The sequence below is a fragment of the Chlorocebus sabaeus genome, chromosome 11, assembly GCF_047675955.1.
Source record: "Chlorocebus sabaeus isolate Y175 chromosome 11, mChlSab1.0.hap1, whole genome shotgun sequence".
Classification (NCBI taxonomy): domain Eukaryota; kingdom Metazoa; phylum Chordata; class Mammalia; order Primates; family Cercopithecidae; genus Chlorocebus; species Chlorocebus sabaeus.
This window is the reverse complement of record NC_132914.1, coordinates 97,960,555-97,982,888: the sequence shown is the minus strand read 5'-3', so window position 1 is coordinate 97,982,888 and position 22,334 is coordinate 97,960,555. Positions and strand designations below refer to the sequence as shown.

At 35.9% G+C, this 22,334-nt stretch overlaps 1 protein-coding gene across 5 annotated transcripts in view; it reads right to left on the bottom strand.

The window, feature by feature from the left end:
* Positions 1-412: 412 nt before the first annotated feature.
* The window catches only part of GAS2L3 (growth arrest specific 2 like 3), a 53,990-nt gene continuing 32,068 nt past the window's right edge, over positions 413-22,334 (bottom strand). For all 5 annotated transcript variants that reach the window (XM_037996648.2, XM_037996649.2, XM_037996650.2 and 2 more), the window contains 5 exons: positions 17,130-17,271; positions 11,224-11,287; positions 10,462-10,600; positions 6,647-6,754; positions 413-5,170 (listed from right to left, as the gene is read on the bottom strand). In XM_037996648.2, the coding sequence (XP_037852576.1) occupies positions 3,854-5,170; positions 6,647-6,754; positions 10,462-10,600; positions 11,224-11,287; positions 17,130-17,271 (1,770 nt within the window). In that variant the 3' untranslated portion in view covers positions 413-3,853. The remainder of the gene's footprint in view (positions 5,171-6,646; positions 6,755-10,461; positions 10,601-11,223; positions 11,288-17,129; positions 17,272-22,334) is intronic.

Here is a 22,334-nt window from a genome sequence, read left to right as displayed (position 1 = left end):
AGAATATATTCACTGTATCAAAGTGTGAAATTAAAACAGGATTACAGGAATTGAAAATTGGAAATTCCTACTGTCAGTCATCTTTGGTGAACACGATGCTTGTATGATCTATAGAATTCTACCTTGATAACCAACAAATTATCTCTATTATCTCAAAGATTATTAAACGTTGAGTCTGGTCTTTCTGGAACAAACATCCAGCATATACAGCAACTTGGGGAAGAAATACTGTTGATTAATGGCAAAGCCTTATAATCTCCTGGGTGCAGTGAAATAAATTCCACAAATATAAAGAAAGCATTTTAAATAGTATTCTTCTCAAATTATGAATGCTTCCTATATGCAATTTCCAACATGAATTAAGTGATCAGAGTGTATTCAGAATACTCCAAAAAAGAAACTGAGACCTTGGTATATATGTTTAAATTTTAATACTCAAGAGAACAAACGTAAGTTAAAACAGTATACAAATACTGCTGGCATAAGAAAAGAATATACACAAATTTGGATTCAAATGGGGTCATTATGTGAACCTAACAGGTTGTTAGGATGTAAGAATACATCCTAACAACCTGTTGAAGCCTTTTAATAAAGTAACAGATTTTAAAACAGATAGATATAAAAAGACTGAAGAAAGAACAGTAATTTTTCCTTAAATTCTCTTATCCATAAAGAATGGCAAACTCCATATGGACAGTAAAGTCAGAGGTTATCTAATTTATCAAGGCATTTTGAAGACATAAACGTTAAATACCTACTTTAAGCCCAAACAAGGTAAAAATAAGCGGCATTTCATTGTGCTCAAGTTTAATTTTACGTATCAGTCATGTTAACAAATTATAGCAAATAAAAATAAAAACATTTTCCATTTTTTTGAAAGTACACATCATTACTTCTCCCAGGTACTTCAGTAATTTAAGTTTAATACTCATTTCATTAAACATTAAACACAGAAAAGAATTTACAATATCTTGCACTATTAAGAAGAGATGGCAAGTTCTCCCAACTTCAACAGTGTAAAAGCTGTTTTTAAATTGTGAAAATTATTAGAAACACTAGCTCTCTAGAATTTCAAAATATATCTGAAGAAACTAATTGTCTTTCGGATATTGTTTATTCAAACAAAACTTTTCGACAGGCGTGATGGCTCATGCCTGTAATCCCAGCACTTTGGGAGGCCCAGGCAGGTGGATCACCTGCAGTCAGCAGTTCAAGATCAGCCTGACCGACATGGTGAAACTCCATCTCTACTGAAAATACAAAAAAAATTACCTGGGCCTGGTGGTGGATGCCTGTAACCCCAACCACTCAGGAGGCTAAGGCAGGAGAATCGCTTGAACCCAGGAGGCAGAGGTTGCACTGAGCTGAGATTGTGCCACTGTACTCCAGTCTGGGCAACAAGAGCGAAACTCCATTTCAAAAAACAAAACAAAACAAAACAACACCAAAACAAAACAAAACCCACTTTTATTTTGGAAGGGTAAGCTATGTATAAATAAAAATTCATTCAACATGAATGTAATTGGAGAAATTCCCTACTGTTGAAAAATAGTAATAGTAATGTATAAACTGACTTCCAATTATTCAAATAAACCTTTTTTTTTTTTTTTTTTTTTTTTTGAGATGGAGTCTCACTCTGTCGCCCAGGCTGGAGTGCAGTGGTGCAATCTCAGCTCACTGCAACCTCCGCCTCCCGGGTTCAAGCGATTCTCCTGCCTCAGCCTCCTGAGTAGCTGGGATTACAGGCATGTGCCACCATGCCTGGCTAATTTTGTATTTTTAGTAGAGAAGAGGCTTCACCATGTTGGTCAGGCTGGTTTCGAACTCTTGACTTCGTGATCCACCCACCTTGGCTTCCCAAAATGCTGGGATTGCCCGACCTCAAATAAATAATTCTTTGGTTAATTCTGGAATTTTTGTCAGATGCCTGTGGGATACTTTTATTCCTGATCACATTCAACACAAACCTTAGTGTTTATATACTGTAAACAACATAAATTACATATTGTAAAATCTACTAGGATTCATAGGTTGACTACAATTCCATTTACATTTTGCTTTAAGTTCTAAAAGTTACTGATGAAGAAGTGTTACGTGGTTTTATAAGGGAATACTTGATAGAATTCTTCCTGTCTGAAAAGATGCATTAAATATTTCTGATCACTAAAAAGTAAAGCTTCTAGCACCTCTTGAACATTGACTTCACTTTCCAAAGATGTATCTATCATCTCTCTCAATGCCCAAGTCAACAGTCGAGCTAAACCAAGTATTTGGTGACTGTCTCTTTAAAGAAGAGAAGCATCAGTTCTCCCTTGCACTCATCTTTGCCTGCACACATCTTTGTTTTTTATCTGTACTCTTCAGGCAAAAGATAACTTATCTTTATGGAAAGTTTTCTTGCTTTGTAATCTATAGAACATTAGTAGCCAGCTTAAAATGCTTATTCTATGATTGTACATTTGTGTAAACTATTATATTTTTCTTTAGAAAACACATTTTAGTTTAAAACAGAGAAACACAAACCTGAATACTGAATAACCTATAATTGACAATACTGTAAAGTTATTAAAAACACTCTTAAAACTTCTGAAAGTACATTAACAATTTTTAAATAGTCACCATCCCTTAAAAATAAATTATTTACAAGTGTCACCTTAGGTCGATGGAGTTTATGCAGTCATTACATGATCGGGATATGCCTCTTGAGGGTGTGTGCCTACAGTGCAGAAAACCTTGAACATATCTTGTCTACTTGCCATTGGAAAACTGAAGGCAGCATAACTTTATTAAAGAAAATTAACCTAATTGGAAGAAATTAATTAAAATTGGTATTATGCTATCTAGAGAAAAATTTAATTTTTTAAAGAATTTTTCATGGTAGAATTTCATGATAGAATTTTTACATAGCATAACTAAATTATTTCAGTATCATCTTAATTTTAAAGTTGTTAAAACATAATTCTGATGTTTCACATTATTGTAATGTAAAATGTCAGATCTGCACTTATAGGAAATTACATTATAAAAATTATTTTTAATATGCTAAAAGCTACTAAACCAGTTTCCCGTCACATTGCACAACATGTGAAATATAAGGTGTCTAAGTTTTTATAGATAATATAAAAAATTGTTAACGTTTGTTTATACTTCAGTAAGTTAATTTGCTGGTTTTTTTTCTTTTTTTACCAAAAATATTGCTGACAAAATATTACCAATGTAAATATAAGCCACATGAAGCAATCAGTTCCTTCCGATTTGGAAAGCTTAAAAAAAATAAATAATAAGAATTCTACCTAACACAGAGTAATGCCAAGCTAGTCAGCAGCAGTCATGACTTAGTACTGTTGGATCAGGCAATTCTGATCAGAACATTGAATTAGATGCCTTTTGTGGGACAAGTGCCAAACCGTTGTTTTTTTTTTGTTTTTGTTTTAAACCAAAATGCAATGACCTAATAGTAAGAGCACCATCGTTGATATTAGCAGGTATATGAACTCCATATTTAATACATATTCAAAAATAGAGCAACTATTGTTAAAATTCTTGTAGTGTTAAGTAACTTTTACATTTCCTGCAACAGGCAGATGTTAACAAAGATGCTATAGACTGAAAATCATATACATGTCTCTTATTAATAAAAACCTTGCAGTGATTTTACAACTGTTTGCTTCAGAAGGGCTCCTTCTGAATTCAGGTATGTGAATTCTGATGAACCCTTTCCTCATCCCAACCTCCATCCTCACTATCCTTAGTGTCTGCACCTATTTAGACAGACACAAACAGGAGAAACTTTTAAGATGTGAAGCTAACACATTCACTCTTCTTTTTCTCTTTTTTTATAATGACTATGTATTTATTTTCTAGGTTTCTTACTTCCGGTCATGACGAAATAATGGTCATCATCTTCCTTTTTCTTTGCAGTAGGTTTTTTATCTCCACTATCTGCATCCTTAACAGGTAAGGGTGGTTTCCTGGTTGAAGCTGGGGTTTTGCCACTTTTGGGAGGCCCTTTAGTTGAATGCTGGCCCTTAGCGACAGTCTGTACTACCTTCGGCGCAGTTTGTGTTTTGGTAGAAGACTGGGGAAGGCTCACGATGGACAGTGGGGTTCGGCCAGGAGACTTCGAGGAGCTGGGTTCTGTCTTCTGAAAAGTACTTTTATTCTGAGGCTGCTTTTTGGTAACTGGAACTATATTCTTATCTTTTGATTTCTGTGTAGCTTTTCCAGGAGAAACTGAGGACACAGAAACTGGCTGATTTAAATTCAAGGCCGATTGAAGTTTCTGTGCTGGGACTGGCCTTGCTTGTGGGGCACCATCGGATGGTTGAGACTGTGTTCCTAGACCCGTGGCTATGTTTTTGGAACTGGATTTTGTCATTTTTGCAGAGGACTGGAAAGAAGGTTTAGGTCTTACAGGTGTATTTGCTTTAGGTAGCTTAGGACACTTTGAGGATGAATTTGAATGTGCAGCTAAGTGAAATACTGCACTATCTCTGGAAGAAATATGATTATGTTTCAAATACTTAGGTTGAGTTTTTCCAGAACACTTATTTGGCAAAAGTGTGGACTCAGGCAGATCTGTTGAATTCTGGGCTGGAATAACCTTGGCCTTAGGGGTACTGGGGGATGCAATACATTTTCTTGGTGACTCAGATATACAAGGTGTAGTTCTTGGTAAAGCTGGTGAAGAAATATTTTTACCTACTGGATTTAATGAAGCAAGTGAAGATGATGCATTGTTGGAAGGAGGCTGCGGTTTCTTTGTTATGCCTCTTGAAGACTTGAGCTTGGGATGAGACGATGCTGCGGGAGAATTTGGCAATTTAGAACGGACTGACATAGGGCCCAGATTACCTCCTTTCAGTGAAGATGGTGGCACCAATGCACCTGGTGGACGTCCCTGTTTTTCTTTGCTTTTTGGCATGCTGGGTTTTGAATTTTGTTTCTGAAACATGTGAACTGCTGACAAAGGATTCATTTCAGGAGGCTGCGGCGTTCTGGCGGGCGAATCAGGTACACTCTCATTAGAAACTCCTTTTTGAAAGGCTAAAATTTTTTGTTCTAGTGTGGCAAACTGTAATATTCGACAGGGGTCATATTTAAGCAAAAATCCTTGAAGAGTATCCCAGCCTCCACCAACACGAACCATGACATGTTTTCCATGAAGCATCTGCCCCCAAAAGGAAAATAAAAAGTAAAGCTGTAATACTGTGAGATTTACAGTTACAATTCATTAGCAGTTACAATATGTGATGTCTGAGATCTATGAAATTCAGAGCATTTGCCAACAGCCTCACTACAAATTGACAGTTTCTTTCTTGTTATTCATATAATAAATTTAACTCACATCAAATTATGCAACTAACGATACAAAATCTTCCTATTTGTGGGCCGTGCGCAGTGGCTCACGCCTGTAATCCCAGCACTTTGGGAGGCCGAGGAGGACGGATCATAAGGTCAGGAGATCGAGACGATCCTGGCTAACAAGGTGAAACCCCGTCTCTACTAAAAATACAAAAAATTAGCCGAGCGTGGTGGTGGGCGCCTGTAGTCCCAGCTACTTGGGAGGCTGAGGCAGGAGAATGGCGTGAATCCGGGAGGGGGAGCTTGCAGTGAGCCGAGATGGCGCCACTGCACTCCAGCCTGGGCGACAGAGCGAGACTCTCTCTCAAAAAAAAAAAAAAAAAAACTTCCTATTTGTAAGAAAGGTATTTACATATAACTTGCATCCTAAAAATAAGATATCCTGGCTCTGCCAATATATCTCAAGTTGGGTTTTAGGGCCCTGTCCATTCAGCAGGCAAATCTGCACACCTGTATGAGATTACCCACAAATTTTAACTCTAAGTCCTATGCTCTGTGTACTACCACATCATACTGCCTTAAAACAGAAAGCTAATTAAAAGAAAATGCATGTAAATGTTTCTGTATAAGCTAGGTGGGGCTGAGGAGGTAATAATAATACGTGAAATAGAAGAAAATATGGATGGTGAAATTATATTTTTAAATACTTTTATATTATTTTCCTAAATTGGAAATAAGACAGCTTCTGTATGAGAAGTGGAAAGGATGATGAACAGGTGAAATTTCAATCTCCTCACCAGCAAAAGGAACAATTAATCAACTGTAGATAGGACAAAGGAAGGAAATGAAAATATGTATCAGCATACTCGTATACATACTGATTCTGTGTCAATGAGAAAAATATTTTCTGTTTAATGTCCAAGGCTTGTATTATTATAAACTGTACAGTTCTTTTTTTTTTTTTTTTTTTTTTTTACTATGGATACTCAATCTTATTAGATGCTTTGTTTTTTCTTCTTATGATGGAAAATTCCTTTTTCTAAGAAAATTTGAGAAATAAGTTCCTTGAGGTATACAAGGATTTTTCCCCTATTATATTCACTGTCTAAATAATCTTAGCTATCCTGAAGTTAGTTGTTTGCTGTGTGATGAGTGTTTACCTAAATTCATTATATACTCATGAAAGAAATTACTCCATTTTCCTTGTACAGTGAAATCCTTCCATTAATAGCATCTTTTCCAATGTTTTTAAAAGTAAAAGGGGAGCAAAAGGTTAGTGAAACAATAAATCCAATTTCAAAACAGTATTTATGTGTAAATAAAATGTAAATAATGGACTTACTCTTATAAAGAGTATTTTATCCCCTAGTCGGTACCGTCCTTCAGATAAATACTCAATAGAAAATCGATGAGAACAACTACAAGGAGGATCCTCAGCAATATGTTTAACCTAAGATGATGAATAAATAAAATTTAGTGCTTGTTACAAAAAGCATTTTGTTTAAAGTGCAATATTATTTGATAGCCAAGGAAAACCAAACCTAAAAATAAAAATTCTAGGTTCAACAATTTAATTGCTTCTCCTGTGCTTGTTAACAAATATTGAGATTAGACATTGCTAATCTAACATAAAAGCCACAATCTTCCCAGCATGACTTTGTGGTAAAGAAATTCTTATTTTCCCCAGTTTTACCAAAGAGGTTAAACTTGCCTGAGATCATACAGCTAGTAAGTAGCGGAGCCAGGTTTCAGATCCAAACAGCCTAGCTGGTGTCTCTCTGTCTCTTTCTCTCTCTCAGTGTCTGTCTCTCTCTCTCTTTTATTTTTCTCTCTCTCCCTCCCTCCCTCCCACCCACCCTTCATCTTCGAACACATAACACAGTGAGGTCAATTAACACATTTGTTGAGTTTTGGGAAACATATGAGTTCGTTACTACGCTTGACTTTGTTTTAAGCCCTGAGTTAATAATACATGTCAAATCAAAGACAGGCCAGTCAGATAAAGGCTAAATAGGAATTTTCACTTGTCCCTAACAGTGTACTAAACTAATATTGTGGGGGAAAGATCTAGATTTGCTCAAATTTATTATTAAAATTGGCAGAAACATATTCACATCTATTCTCTCAAGACTGGGTAAAATTCTTAAAATTTTCAATTCAAGGTGCATTTCTCTAAAAGTGCTCTGTTTCAATAGCTTGCTAAGGAAATAGGAGTTGGCATGGGGGAACTCTACTTCAGCCAGTCAAGAAGCTTACAGAATTTTTTATTATTATAAATATGTTTAAATAGTAGAACTGCAGTAAATATAAAAACAAATTTAAGAATTATATATTCAAAACATGGAAATATAAATATATTAAGTAAAGATATTTGTTGAAATATCTATGACTGAAAAAAGTCACACATCAGCCACTGTGGAAAATATTTGGCTTTTCCTAAAATTATGTTTTTGAAAAAGGGAGGTCATGAATGTTTTTTTCAATTACTGCCACACACAATTTATCAAAACGAATTCATATAACTAAACTTAGGCATGATATTAAAGAGAGTCTCTTTAGATATGCCTAATTTAGCTGAGCACCAATAGAAATTTATATGATTGTCTTAAATATCTACCTAAATCAAATGAACACTTGTGGATTCACTAGAGCCTGATAAGAAAGGTCCAGAATTTATTTTCCTGTATCATGTATTTAACAAAATAATGTGCTTATAAACAAATAGAACTGATTTTCATAAGTCACCCAATCAAGTTTATCTTGTTCACATGCACACGTGCACATGTGCATCTACATTCATACAGACACACACATCATGCGCATAAAATGGTGAAAAATAAACTGAACTCTGGGAAAGGGCTTACAGTTATTAGAACCATGTTGATACATTAGTTAACCAAAGTAATCTGAAAGGAGATATATCTTTTAGTCACCACTTTCTGTCTGTAAAAATTTCCTAAGTATACAGAGTTGCAGTTGTATATTTTGTAACAGGACCCTAAATCATGAATCAGATAATAATTGTTCCTTATTTTCAACAAAGATATCTGTAGATCACATATTTACAGGTAGACATTGAATGTATTCATATAGCACATATATATTTAGAGAAATGTTTCTTTTTAGTTTTCATAACAAGAATGTAGATATAAGGCATATCTTTTCCTTGTTTAAGATACCTGAAGCTCACTTATATTGAGCAGTACAAATCAGCACTAACCCACAATCAGAACAAGGCATGAGCCTAAAAGAAATAAGAGCTCTAGGTAAGAAATGATTTCTTCTGATTTTATTACATAATTTACATCATAATACTGAAGGAAATAGCTAAGAAAATAAAAATAATCTACAAAGGTACTATATTACTATTATTTTCATTCTCATTTCTGTACAGTTTGTCTGTATATACATATTTTACACAAAATAAATGTTTCTTGTTGCTACATATTCTTCATAATGATCACAATGATTATTCTGTTAAGATTATGAATCCTAATTTGCCAAACCATTGCCCTATTTGAGGGTCTTTACATTGCTTTCAATTTTTTACCATTCTAGGTCCTAATGCAATAAACACTTTCATTTATGCTACTTTCTCCCTCTTCAACTACAGTAAAAATGAAAAAGTAATATTTTTGTAGCTCTTAATATTTGTCCATTTCTTTTTCAAAAGTTTACGTCATTTTCCATTGCCAATAGTAAACCCTAAATACAGTTTACTAGAATTTAAAAGCACCAGGCTTCATAATTTAAAAAAATCTTGCTAATGGGGCAAATGGCAAATGGTATTTCATAGCTGTTATAATCTGATTTCCTCGATTATCAGCAAGTTTCGACACTGCGCTATCTTCCTGTGTGAACACAGACCTTGCCCACTTATTTACTGCAATGATTTTCTTATCAAACTGTGTAAAGTCTTTATAATAGGGAAATGAAAACACTGTATTTTCCACTTGATACAAATATTTTTCCAATATTTCCTTTTTATTTAATTATCATTCTTTAAGGTTACATGAGTTTTAAATTTTATTTTCTACCTACTGCATTCTTTCTGCTTCCTATATTGATATTGACAATTATTATATATATTTTACATATATAATATATACACACACACACACACACACATCAATAGCATAATGTAGGTAGATACTTTGGCCGGATAAAAGAGTTGTTCATTCTGACATGATCTTAATCTGTCTTGCAAGGTTATCTGATAGTTTTACTATAGACTTTTCTTACATTAAACAAAACAATCAAGGCAATACTTTAAAAATGTTTATTAGTAATGATTTATTCATTATTTCTTAATTTTGTGTATTTCACACTTTCATAAAATGCTACAGTCCAAACAACAGTCTAAGCAGAAAATGTTCATGCTCAGTTCACCTTCATTGTTCACATTGTAGTCACTGTAGAAGACCCACAATCCAAGGAAGAGCAATTCTATTAACTTCTGCCTAATGAACAGATAAAGTTAAGAAGACTATCCAGTTGTAAACTATCATCTAACAAGTTTGGATATATTCTGGAGGAGAGAATTCTCAAAAAAAAAAAAAGCCCATCAATATTCCCTCACAACTTTCCCTCCTCCTGTATTCTCCATCTACTTAGAGAAACCTTAGAAATCACCCTAGATTCTCTCTTTCTCACACAATCAGTCACTAATTCCTGTCAATTCTTCTAACAATTCCTCCTAAATATGTCTTATATTTGTTCCTTTTGCTTCATCCCCATTACTGCTGCTCAAATTCAAGCTCTCATCTTATGCCTGGATTATTACCATAAAACCAACATAACCTCTACATGACCATGAGAATATTCCTTATAATTTGCAAATCAGATTACAATACTACCAGACTGAAAAAAGAATCAATGAATTCTTGTGGCCTATAGAGCTCTTCATGATGAGTTCCAATCAATTTGCCCCACCACTCCTCAACTACACATTTATTCCTCATCATACGCACGCAATAACAAATCACCTTTAAAATATAATGCCCTGAATTCATCAGAGAATGGAGAATAGTACTAGTTTATATTCTGAATAAGAAATACTTGCTTTTAAAAATAGTATCACCTGTAGCAAACTAGAAGTGCTTAAAACTATGAGACTTCAAGGTATCATGGTCAAAAGAAAGTGTGGCAACTACTTACAGCTTCATGTAGCTCTTCATGCTGACAGCACGATTTTGGAATGGTGATGGAATCTTCAGGCCCAGAAGTATTAAGCAAGGTCTCTTCTAACTCAATTTCTTTCTCAAGTTTTACTAACACTGGTGGCTCAACCCCATATCTGAAAACCAACCAGGAGATCTGATTAGTCAAGCAAACTTGACCCAGGTACTTGCCTGCACATCAAGATAGATTTTCTTTCTGAAGTAAAGTCGATATGCTCCTTTTCTACCAATTGTTTCACTAGGATATTTGAAAATGCTGTTTAATGTCTCATAGATTGCAAAATATCTATATTACAATCCTCACATCATAGCACATATTTGGGTTGCAGGATGCTCCCAATATTCTACCTGGGATCCTGAAAGATGGCTTTCAAATCACCTGGTGAGTAAAGACAGAACTGAAGTAGCTATGGGGGACACCGCGCCTTGACCTTCTGCCAGATCCTCTCTGTGTTCAGAGGACTTGCTTTGACTTCAACTGCCTTAGACTACATGCTCTTACCCTATCCTTAATCTAAAAAATTGAACAGTAAATGCAGTTTAACAGTAAATGAAGACAAGCTATATTGAGAACTCAGATGTTTACATATGCTCATGCAAACAGAACAAAGTTGATAAAGAAACAAAAAATAGCAAATTAATTTAAAGCAATTTTTTGATTTATAGAAAATAGTTCTAAAATTCAGAAGATTTAAAATGTTTATAACATTGAAATTCTGAAATATGGTGAAATACATACCTTGACACAATTCGACCAATTTCAAGAAGACAAAGATACACCTGTCTTGGATCTTTGTGCAAAACTGTGGAAAATAAAACCACTTATTTTATACAGCAAAATTAAGTATGGAAACATATTTCTAGCATGGAAGAAGAGAGTTAAATTAAAAAAAAATAATGAAGACAGTGGGTTTACTAGTTCAGAAAAAATAAAGAAAAGGCACTTTTATTTTTTCTACTTATTATCTTCGACAAATTAGTTTAAAAAAAACCAGCTAACAAGAACAGAATGAAAAATTACCATGGACCTTTATTTGCACAGTATTTAAAGTCTAAAAAATTGAGGGCTTAGTAACATTGCTTATGTTTCAGATCTTTCAACAAGAGATACCACTAAAAGATATATAATACCTTGATTTTATTTTAAGCTATCTTTAGCATTGAATTATGTGTTAATACCTTTCGCAAACTCTTACAGAGGAGAGTAAGTATTTCCTAACTCATTCTAGGATGACAGCATTACCCTGATACCAAAGGTAGCCAGCCAGATGAAGACATCATAAGAAAACGAAAACCCAGTATGTCTTATGAATATAGATACAAATATCCTCAAAGAAATACTGGCAAACCAAATCCAGCAGCATATTAAAGGATTATATACCATGCAAGTGTCATTTATGCCAGAAATAGGTCAATATAAGAAAATCAACCAATGCAATATACTATTAGCAGAGTAAAGAAAAAACACACACAATTATCTTATCTCAAGAGACAAAGAACCACTTCACAAAATCCAACCATTTCATGATTTAAAAAAAAAAAAAAAAAAAGACTGAACAGGAAAAAAAGGAAAGTTTCTCAATCTGATAAAGGGCATCTAGGAAAAACCCACAGCCATTATCTTTCTTAAAGGTAAAAAACTGTAAGTCTCCCTCTCAAGACCAGGAAAAGACAAGGACATCCACTTTTATTATTTCTATTCAGCATTGTATTGGAGGTTGTAGCCATGACATTTATGCAAGAAAAATAAATAAATCATATCTGGACTAGAAAGGAAGAAGGAAAACTACATCTATTAACAGATAACATAGGCCAGACATGGTGGCTCACACCTATAATACTACTAGCACTTTGGGAGACTGAGGCGGGAAGATTGCTTGAGGCTAGGAGGAGTTTGAGATCAGCCTGGGCAACAAAGTGAGACTCTGTCTCTACAATTTTTTTTTTTTTTTTAATTAGCCAGGCATAGTGGCTCACACTTGTAATCCCAGATACTCAAGAGGCCGAGGCAGGAGGATGAATTGAATCCATGAGTTCAAGACTACAGTGAGCTATTATCATGCCACTTATACTCCAGTCCTGGGTGACCGAGTGAGACCCTGTCTCAAAAAACAAAGCAACAAAAACTAAACAAAAAAACAAAAAACAGGTAACATAATCCTATGTATAGAAGAAAACCCTGAAGAATCTACAAAATAACTGTTAGAGCTAATAAGCAAGTTCAGCAAAGTTGTGGGAGATAACGTCAACACACAAAAATTAGTTGCATACACTAGAAATGAACAGTATGAAAATGAAATGAAAATAATTCCACTTAAAATGGCTTCAAAAAGAACAAAGTACTTGGAAGTAAACCTAATCACAGAATTGTAACACTTGTACACTGAAAACTACAAAACACTGTTGAATGAAATTTTAAGATTATAAATAAAGACATCTCATGTTCATGGATTGGAAGACAATTTGTTAAGACAGCAACATTCCCCCAATCGACCTGCAGATTCAGTGTAATCCTTATCAAAATTACAACAGCCCTTTTTTTTTTTTTTCCAGAAATGGAAAAGCTGATGATCCAATTAATATGGGACTCCAAAGGCACAGAAAAGCCTAACCAATCTAGAAAAAGAACAAAGTTGGAGACTCACACCTCCCAATTTCAAAACTTACTATAAGCTACAGTAATCAAGACAGTGTATCACTGGCATAGGGATAAATGTACAGATCAATGGAATGGAAATGAGTGTCCAGAAATAAACCCATACATTTATGTACAATTAATTTCAACAAGATGCTAAGACAATTCAATAAGGAGAGAACAGGTTTTTCAACAAACTGTGTTGGCACAACTGGACATCTATATGCAAAAGAATGAATTTGAACCCCTACCTCCCACCATATACAAAAACTAACTCAAAATAGATCAATGACCTAAAACTAAGAGGCACCAACTGTAACATTTATAGAAGAAAATATAGGTTAAAAATATGTATGACTTTAATTAGGCAATGGATTTTTAGATGACCAAAAGTATGAATAAGCAAAAAAAAAAAAAAAAAATAGATAAACGTCACCAAAATTTAAAATTTGCATATATCAAAGGACACTATCAAGAAAGTAAAAAAATAACCCAAAAGCTAGGAGAAAATATTTACAAATCCTATCTAATATGGCCTAGTATCTAGAATATATAAAGAATTCTTACAAGCTGACAAAAAGGGTAAATGACCCAATTGTTTAAATAGGCAAAGGATTTGAATAGACAGTCTCCAAAGAAGTTATACAAGTGGTTAACAAGCATATAAAAAGATGTTCAATGTCCTTAGGGAAATGCAAATCAAAACCACAACAAAATACTGCTTCACACCCACTAGCATGGTTATAATAAAAACAAAAACAGGCAATAACAAGTATTGACAAAGATGTGGAGAAATTGGAACACATGGGCACTGCTGGTGGAAATGTAAAATGGTCCAGCCACTTTGAAAATAGCTCCTCAAAAAGATAGACAGAGTTACCATATGACCTAGAAATTCCAATCCTAGGCATATATCTGAAAGAATTAAAAAATATGTTTACAGCCGGGCGCAGTGGCTCACGCCTGTAATCCTAGCACTTTGGAAGATCGAGATGGGCGGATCATAAGGTCAGGAGATCGAGACGATCCCAGCTAACGCGGTAAAACCTCGTCTCTACTAAAAAATACAAAAAATTAGCTGGGCATGGTAGCGGGCGCCTGTAGTCACAGCTACTTGGGAGGCTGCGGCAGGAGAATGGCACGAACCCGGGAGGCAGAGCTTGCAGTGAGTCGAGATTGTGCCACTGCACTCCAGCCTGGGTGACAGAGCAAGACTCTGTCTCAAAAAAAAGAATGTTTACGTCAAAATTTGTACACAAATGTTCAGAGCAACATTATTCACAATAGCCAAAGAGTGGAAACAATCCAAATGCCCACTAGCTGATTAATGGATTAAAAAAATATGGCATAGCTATACAATGGAATATTAGTCTACCATAAAAAGGAATGAAGTACTGTTACATGCTACAACATAAATGAACCACTGTGCTAAGTAGAAGAAACAGACACAAAAGGCCACATATTGTATGATTCCATTTATATGAAACATCAAGAATATGCAAATCCATAGAGACAGAGAACAGGGTTTGCCTTGGCATGGGGGAAGAGAATAACGGACTAATTGCTAACAGGTATAGACTTTCTAGAAATGTTCCAAAATTAGATAGTAGTAATGATTGTACAACATAGTGAATATACTAAAAACCACTGAAATGTACATTTTAAAATTATAAATTTTACATTATGTACACAGCATATCTCAATTTTTATGCTACTACAAAAGAAACTAATACACTTAAAAATGGTTAAATGGTTAAGATAGTAATTTTTTTTTTTTTTTGAGTCTCACTTTCACCCAGTCTGGAGTGCAGTGGCGTGATCTTGGCTCACTGCACTCCCAGGTTCAAGCAATTCTCCCGCCTCAGCCTCCTGAGTAGCTGGGACTATAGGCATGCACCACCATGCCCAGCTGATTTTTGTATTTTTGTAGAGACGGGGTTTCACCATGTTGCCCAGGCTGGTCTCGAACCCCTGACCTCAGGTGATCTGCCTGCCTCAGCCTCCCAAAGTGCTGGGATTACAGGCGTGAGCCACCATGCCCAGCCTAAGATAGTAAATTTTATGTGCATTTTAATACAATACTAAAAATAAAAATAAATTTAAAAGGAAATGCAATATAAAGGTAAACAGGGATCTTTAAAATATTTTTTAAAAAGGCCTGATCATGGAACATACGCTAAATGCAATGATATAGTAGTAGTTATGGATCATCTACCTTTCTGTTCCAGTCCTTAAAGTTAGAAAGTCTAGGAAATTTCTGAATCCTAATCTAATCATGTGCAATATGTGCATGAACTGCATTTGCCCTGATTCTCTCAATAAAAATGGTAATTGTTCTTTGACTTATGAATAGCATAGCATCTATTATACACCCCAAGCACAAAGTATACTCTTTCAAAGCAATAAAAAGCCTACATTTGAGTTTAAAATTCATACCAACAGAGGAATTTATCCTAAAATTTTTATTAAACTTGTTTTTCTAAATACTTTCTAAGTTTCTTAAAATAGTATATTTGTTTCATAAAATAGCTATGAGTTGCTAGCAAAGTGTGAAAAATTAAGAGGCTCATCTTTGAGACCTCTGGAGAGTAAAAACATTAGCTTATTGGTTCAATGCCTCAAAATGAATTACTGCTATTGACAGCTCTTTACTTCTTCAGGAGAGTGAGAAGATGCCTTCTACTGAAAATGAGAAATATACAACCATCTTATGTCCTTTCAGAAACTATAAACCAGAAACTAGAGAATTCAAAGCATTTCCACTTTCTTTTGATCTCTAGAAAGTAGATATGCCATTACATCAACTACATTGTCAATAAAGATCAGCCCACCTAGATCTAAAGCAAGGTGTAAACAGAGGGATAAAATAGCATCCCATGCTTGCTCTGCACTGGATACAGGTGCCCAGATGCAGAGTAAACGGGAGGCAACTTACCCTGTGTGCAGGCAATAAGGGTGTGCACTGTCAGTCGAGAATTTTAAAACAATAATGCACCAACTAAAAGTCAGTTTGCTTTTTACTATCATCACAAACCAGCAATCCTAAACAATGTCAGTGACAAAACTTCTCCCAGGGCAGACAAATCCCACAGCCCTGCCCTTGGTACACTGCTGTGCTTATCACATTATGAATTCAGTGTGTGAGGGTAGGGGGGTGGGTATGGGTGTGTATGTACACATACATAAATGCTTTCAAATATAGTATAAAACTTAAATAGCTACCACTTTAGTCACTACACAGATGCTTCTGCTGACTTAAAGGAAATGAGAAAATACGTCAATAATTCTTCAACAGAGCATGACTTCTCAAAATGAATTGTCAAAAATATTGATCCATTAGAATGTGCAGCTGTTGTTATAAGGTAAAGCTAAACACCATGATTATACATTATTAGGCCTTCTGTCATTTCCGTAATTATATGGTTAAGGGGAAGTTACTACTTTTTAGGCTTGGTAGAGTAATTCTTAATGTAGCCAACTCATTTAGGAATTTAGAATTTTAGGGCATTCTAGACACATAAAATCTTTAACTATAAGTGAAAAGGTTAATATATTTGATTTAGTATCTCATTCTTTTTTTTTCTGAGACGGAGTCTCACTCTGTCACCCAGGCTGGAGTGCAGTGGTGTGATCTCGGCTCACGGCAAGCTCCACCTCCCAGGTTCACGCCATTCTCCTGCCTCAGCCTCCCAAGTAGCTGGGACTACAGGCGCCTGCCACCACGCCCAGCTAATTTTTTTTTTTTAGTAGACGGGGTTTCACCATGTTAGCCAGGATGGTTTCGATCTCCTGACCTCATGATCCGCCTCCCAAAGTGCTGGGATTACAGGCATGAGCCACCACACCCGGCCCTGATTCTCCAATAGTTTAACATATATTCAAAGTATACATTTTTCTAGGAAAATGAGATGAGGCATTTGAGTCCTTATCTGGAAAGAAAAATTAGAGGTTAAGGATATTAAAACCTCCTAATAAGCATTAAAAACAAGAATGTCAACAACATCACTTACCTAAACCTTCAGATTCAAAGAGGTAAGTTTCATCAACCCCAATGTCCCTACACCAATGAAGGAAGTTTGCGGTATTGTCCCGAGCAAAGAATGAACCTGATGCAGCATCTTTCTTACAGGGCACTTTTCTCACTGGAAAATTCTGGAAAAGATAAAAGAATAATTTCAAAAATGTATCAAGGATAGTTTCATTAAACAGTCATTTTGATATTACTAAATAAATGTTCAATCCATCACCTGTAACCAAAAAGTACACAACTTTAGAGAAAAAAGATACTTTTGAAAACTATTTTATTTTACTTTAAAGCAGAGGTCCCCAAACCCTGGGCCACAGACTGGTACCGGTCCGTGGCCTGTTAGGAACCAGGCCGCACAGCAGGAGGTGAGCAGTGGGTAAGCAAGCATTATCACCTGAACTCTGCCTCCTATCAGATCAGCGGCAGCATTAGATTCTCCCAGAAGCTCGAACCCTATTGTGAACTGTGCATGCGAGGGATCTAGGCTGCTTGCTCCTTATGAGAATCTAATGCCTGATGATCTGAGGTTGAGCAGTTTCATCTCAAAACTCCCCCAGCCCCAAATCTGTGGAAACACTGTCTTCCATTAAACTGGTCCCTGGTGCCAAAAAGATTGGGGACTGTTGCTTTAAAATATATTCTAGAAAAATGATTCCTAGAAGAACAATTTGGTCAAAATTAGCAGTAGGATCAAGCATCTCTCACCTCTTTCTTTTTAAAATGACGTAAGAATCTTAAATTAAAATAAAAACTGACAGCCTAATAATTGCAAAGCACTCTCAACAGTATGTCTCTCTACACATAGTTCAATATAAACCTCAAATTATTGCTATGTTAAAAGTTAAGAGATGGGTATGATGACTCACTTGTAATCCCATCACTTTGGGAAGCTGAAGCAGGATTGCTTGAGGCTAGGAGCTCAAGACCAGCCTGGGCAACATAGTATGATCTCATTTCTACAAAATATTTTTTTAAATATTAGGCAGGTATGGTGGCACGTAGCTAAAGTCCCACTGCTCAGGAGGCTGAGGTGAGAGCATCACTTGAGCCCAGCAGTTCCAGGATGCAGTAAGCTATGATCATGCCACTGTACTCCAGCCTGGGCAACAGAGCAAGACTCTTTCTCAAAAAAAAAAAAAAAAAAAAAAATCACAGACACCCATTTTTGCTTACTTCCTTCCATGTAGATTCATAAAGATGGTTCTGAATTTCTTGAGGAGACTATCAAATAAGGAAGTAGTTGTTCCTTCTTAAAGTTGTTTGAAAACTGATGATCTAAGTTTCACAGAATCTTAATTTTTTTTACTATCTGCTCCAAGATTATTTGGATAATTCTGCTGAGGCTAAGAGATTTTTTTGTTTTGGTTCAGTTTAAATTTTTACTTGAATAAGCAATCCATGAATATGATTTTTGTTAATGCAATAGGTATGGTAGGATATTACGCCTTTCTCTCACCTACTCCCAGTTCCTCTCTCTCCCTAGAGTTAACCACTATTACTAGTTCCTTGTATATCCTTCCTGTTACTATTTATTTCCAAAACTAAAATAACCTTAGGAGTTTTTTTTTCCCTGATTGAATACAGAATATACAATCATTGAAAAAAAAAAAAATCAAACGAACAGCAAACCACAAAGTATCAACTGAAATCCTCTCACCCACATTTCGGCAACACATCTCTATGCACAGCTATACACATATTTGTATCTACAAAACGTCACATAAGCCATTCTTCAATTTCATTTGTGTGTGCATTTGTGCATATACACTAAATGACAGGGTGTAGACATCATGTGGGGTTCAAAACAACATATTTAAAAAATTGTTTCTAATGAATGTATAATATTCCAATGTGTCTGGTTACCATAATTAATTTTTAACAATTTCTCTATTGATGAACATTTAGGTTGTTCCTAATTTCTGTACTATCATTTTCACAAACTTCTGATTATTTTCTCAGAATAAATTCCTACAAGTAGAACTATGTATCAAAAGATGTGCTTTAGGGGGCAGAGCGAGACAGCCCCATACAAACCTACAACATTTGTCTTGCCCACAGGAACATCAAATTTTAACAACTAACTACACACAAGAAGCACCATTACAAGAATCAAAAATCAGACCAGAAATCTGGTTTTAATTTCATATCGCTGAGAGAGACATTGAAGAGGGAAGGAAAGACAGTCTTAAATTGCCCACCCCTCCCTCCATCTTCCCAGCAGCAACCACATGGCACAGAGAATCTGTGTATCTGGGAGAGGGAGAGTACAGTGATTTTGAGGCTTTACATTGAACTCACTGCTGTCCTTACACAGCAGAAGGCAGAACCAGGCTTTAGTAGCTGACGTCTGCCCATGGAGAAAGCATTTGGACCAACCCCAGCTAGAGGGGACTCACCCATTACAGTAATAAGAGCTTGAGTTCAGACAAGCCTCGTTACCATAAACTGGAGTGCTCTGGGGACCTAAGTGAACTTGAGAGACAGTCTAGGCCACAAGAATTGCAAGTCCTAGGCAAGCCCAGTGCTGAGCTGGACTCAGAGCCAGTGGACCAGAGGGGAGGAGCATATGACCTACTGAGACATCAACCAGGCTAAGCGTGTGCTTGCACCACCTCCCCCAACCCCTGGCAGCAGCCACAAGGTGCAGAGAAAGCTGTGCACTTGGAAGACAGACAGCACAGCAACTGGAGGACTTTACACTGAACTCAGTGCTGCCTTGTCACAATGGTGACCTATCAGGATTCATCACCTGCTGAGTAAAGAACCCTTGGGCCCTGAATAACCAGCAGTGATACCCAGGTAATACGCCATGGGCGTTGGGCTATCAGACATACGAGCTTCAGGTGGGACTGAATACATTCCCAGTTTTGGTGGCTACAATGAAAGACTCCTCCTGTTTGAGAAAGGCAAGGGGAAAAGTAAAGCTGACTCTGTCTTGTGCCTTAGGGACCAACTCAGACACAGTGGGGTAGAGCACCAAGCAAGCTCTGAGGAGTCCCCAGCTTTAGGCCTCGGCTCTTGGTCAGCATTTCTGGACCTGGCCTGGGCCAGAGGGGAGGCCACTGCCTTGAAGAGTGAGTCCCAGGCCTGGCAGCATTCACCACAAGCTGACTAAAGAGCCCTTGGGTTCTATTGGCAGTGGCCTGGCAGAAACCCACAGGGGCCAGTGGTGGTAGTAGCCACAGGGAGAGGCTCCTCTGCCCATAAAAAGAGGAAGAAAGAGTGGGAAGGACTTTGACTTGTGGTTTGAGTGCTGGCTTAGCTGCAGTAAAACAGTAATATCAGGTAAATTTCTAAGGTTTAAGACTTCAATCTCTGGCTCCCAGACAGCATCTCTGGACCCAACCAGGGCCTGGGGGAACATGACTCCATTGTATATTATTTGTTTCTTTTCTCTTGCTGCTTTTAGGATCCTTTAAGCATGAAGGAGAAATAAAGACTTTCCCAGACAACAAAAGCTGAGGGATTTCATCCACACCAGACCATCCTACAAGAAATGCTAAAGTGAGTTCTTTATCCTTGACCTTTAAGAGTTTATTAAATGCCTTGAGGTAGTGTTCTTTGGGTTAAATCTGCTAGTGTTTTATAACTTTCTTGTGCTTGAATATTGATATCTTTCTCTAGGTTTGGGAAGTTCTGTGACAATATCCCTTGCTATTAATAGTTCTTTTGCTTATGCAATCAGTTTAAAATAATGGGTTATAAGATATTATTTGCAAGCCTCATGGTAACCTCAAATCAAAAAACATACAACAGATACATGAAAAATAGAAAGTAAGAAATTAAAGCATTCCACCAGAGAAAATCAGCTTCACTAAAAGACAGGAAGGAAGGAAAGAAGGAGCCGACCAAAAAACAACCAGAAAACAACAAAATGGCAGGAGTAAGTCCTTATTTATCAATTTTAACACTGAATGTAAATAGATTAAATTCTCCAATCAAAAGACACAAAGTAGCTGAATGGATGAAAAAGCAAGACCCAATTTTCTGTTGTCTCCAGGAAACACTCTTCACCCATAAAAACACATACAGACTGAAAATAAAGGGATGGAAAAAGATACTCCATGCCAATGGGAAACCTGAAAAACAGGAGTAGCTATATTTATATCAGACAAAATGAATTCTAAGACAAAACCCATAAGAAGAGACAAAGAAGGTCATTATATAATGATAAAGAGGTCAATTCAGCAAGAGGATATAAAAATTGTAAATATATATGGACCCAATGCTAGAGCACTCAGATAAATAAAGCAAATATTATTACAGCTAAAGAGAGAGAGAGACTCCAATACAGTAATAGATGGAGACTTCAAAACCCTACTTTCGGCATTGCTCAGATCTTCCAGATAGAAAATCAGAAAAGACACATCAGACTTAATCTTCACTATAGAACAAATAGACCTAACAGATATTTACAGAACATCTCATTCAGCAGCTGCTTTAATCTCCTTAGCAGGTGGATCATTCTCAAGCATAGATCATATGTTAGGTTACAAAACAACTCCTAAAATATTTTTTAAAACCTGAAATAATATAAAGCATCTTCTCTGACCATAATGGAATAAAACTAGAAATCCATAACAAGAGTAATTTCGGAAACAATATAAACACATGGAAATTAAACAATATGCTCCTGAATGACTGACACCAGTGGGTCAATGAGGAAATTAAGAAGAAAATTGAAAAATTTTCTTGAAAAAAATAATGAAAACACAAATACCAAAACCTATGGGATACAGTGAAAGCAGTATTAAGAGGTAAATTTATAGCTGTAAGTGTCCACATCAAAAAAGAAGAAAAACTTAAAATAAATAACCTAACAATGCATCTTAAAGAACTAAAAAGACAAGTGCAAATCAACTCGAAATTAGTACAAGAAAAGAAATAATGAAGATCAGAACAGAAATAAATGAAATTGAAATGACAAAAACAATAGCAAAAGATAAACAAAACTTAAAGTTGGTTTTTTGAAAGGATAAATAAAATTGACCGACCTTAAGTCAGACTAAGAAAAAAGAGAGAAGACCCAAATAAAATCAGAGATGAAAAAGGAGACATTACAACTGATACCACGGAAATTTAAAGGATTATACTGAGCAACTGTAAGACAACAAAACCTGAACAGACCAGTAAAAAGTAACAAGATCAAAGCTGTAATAAAAAGGCTCCCAGTAAAGAAAAGCCTGGG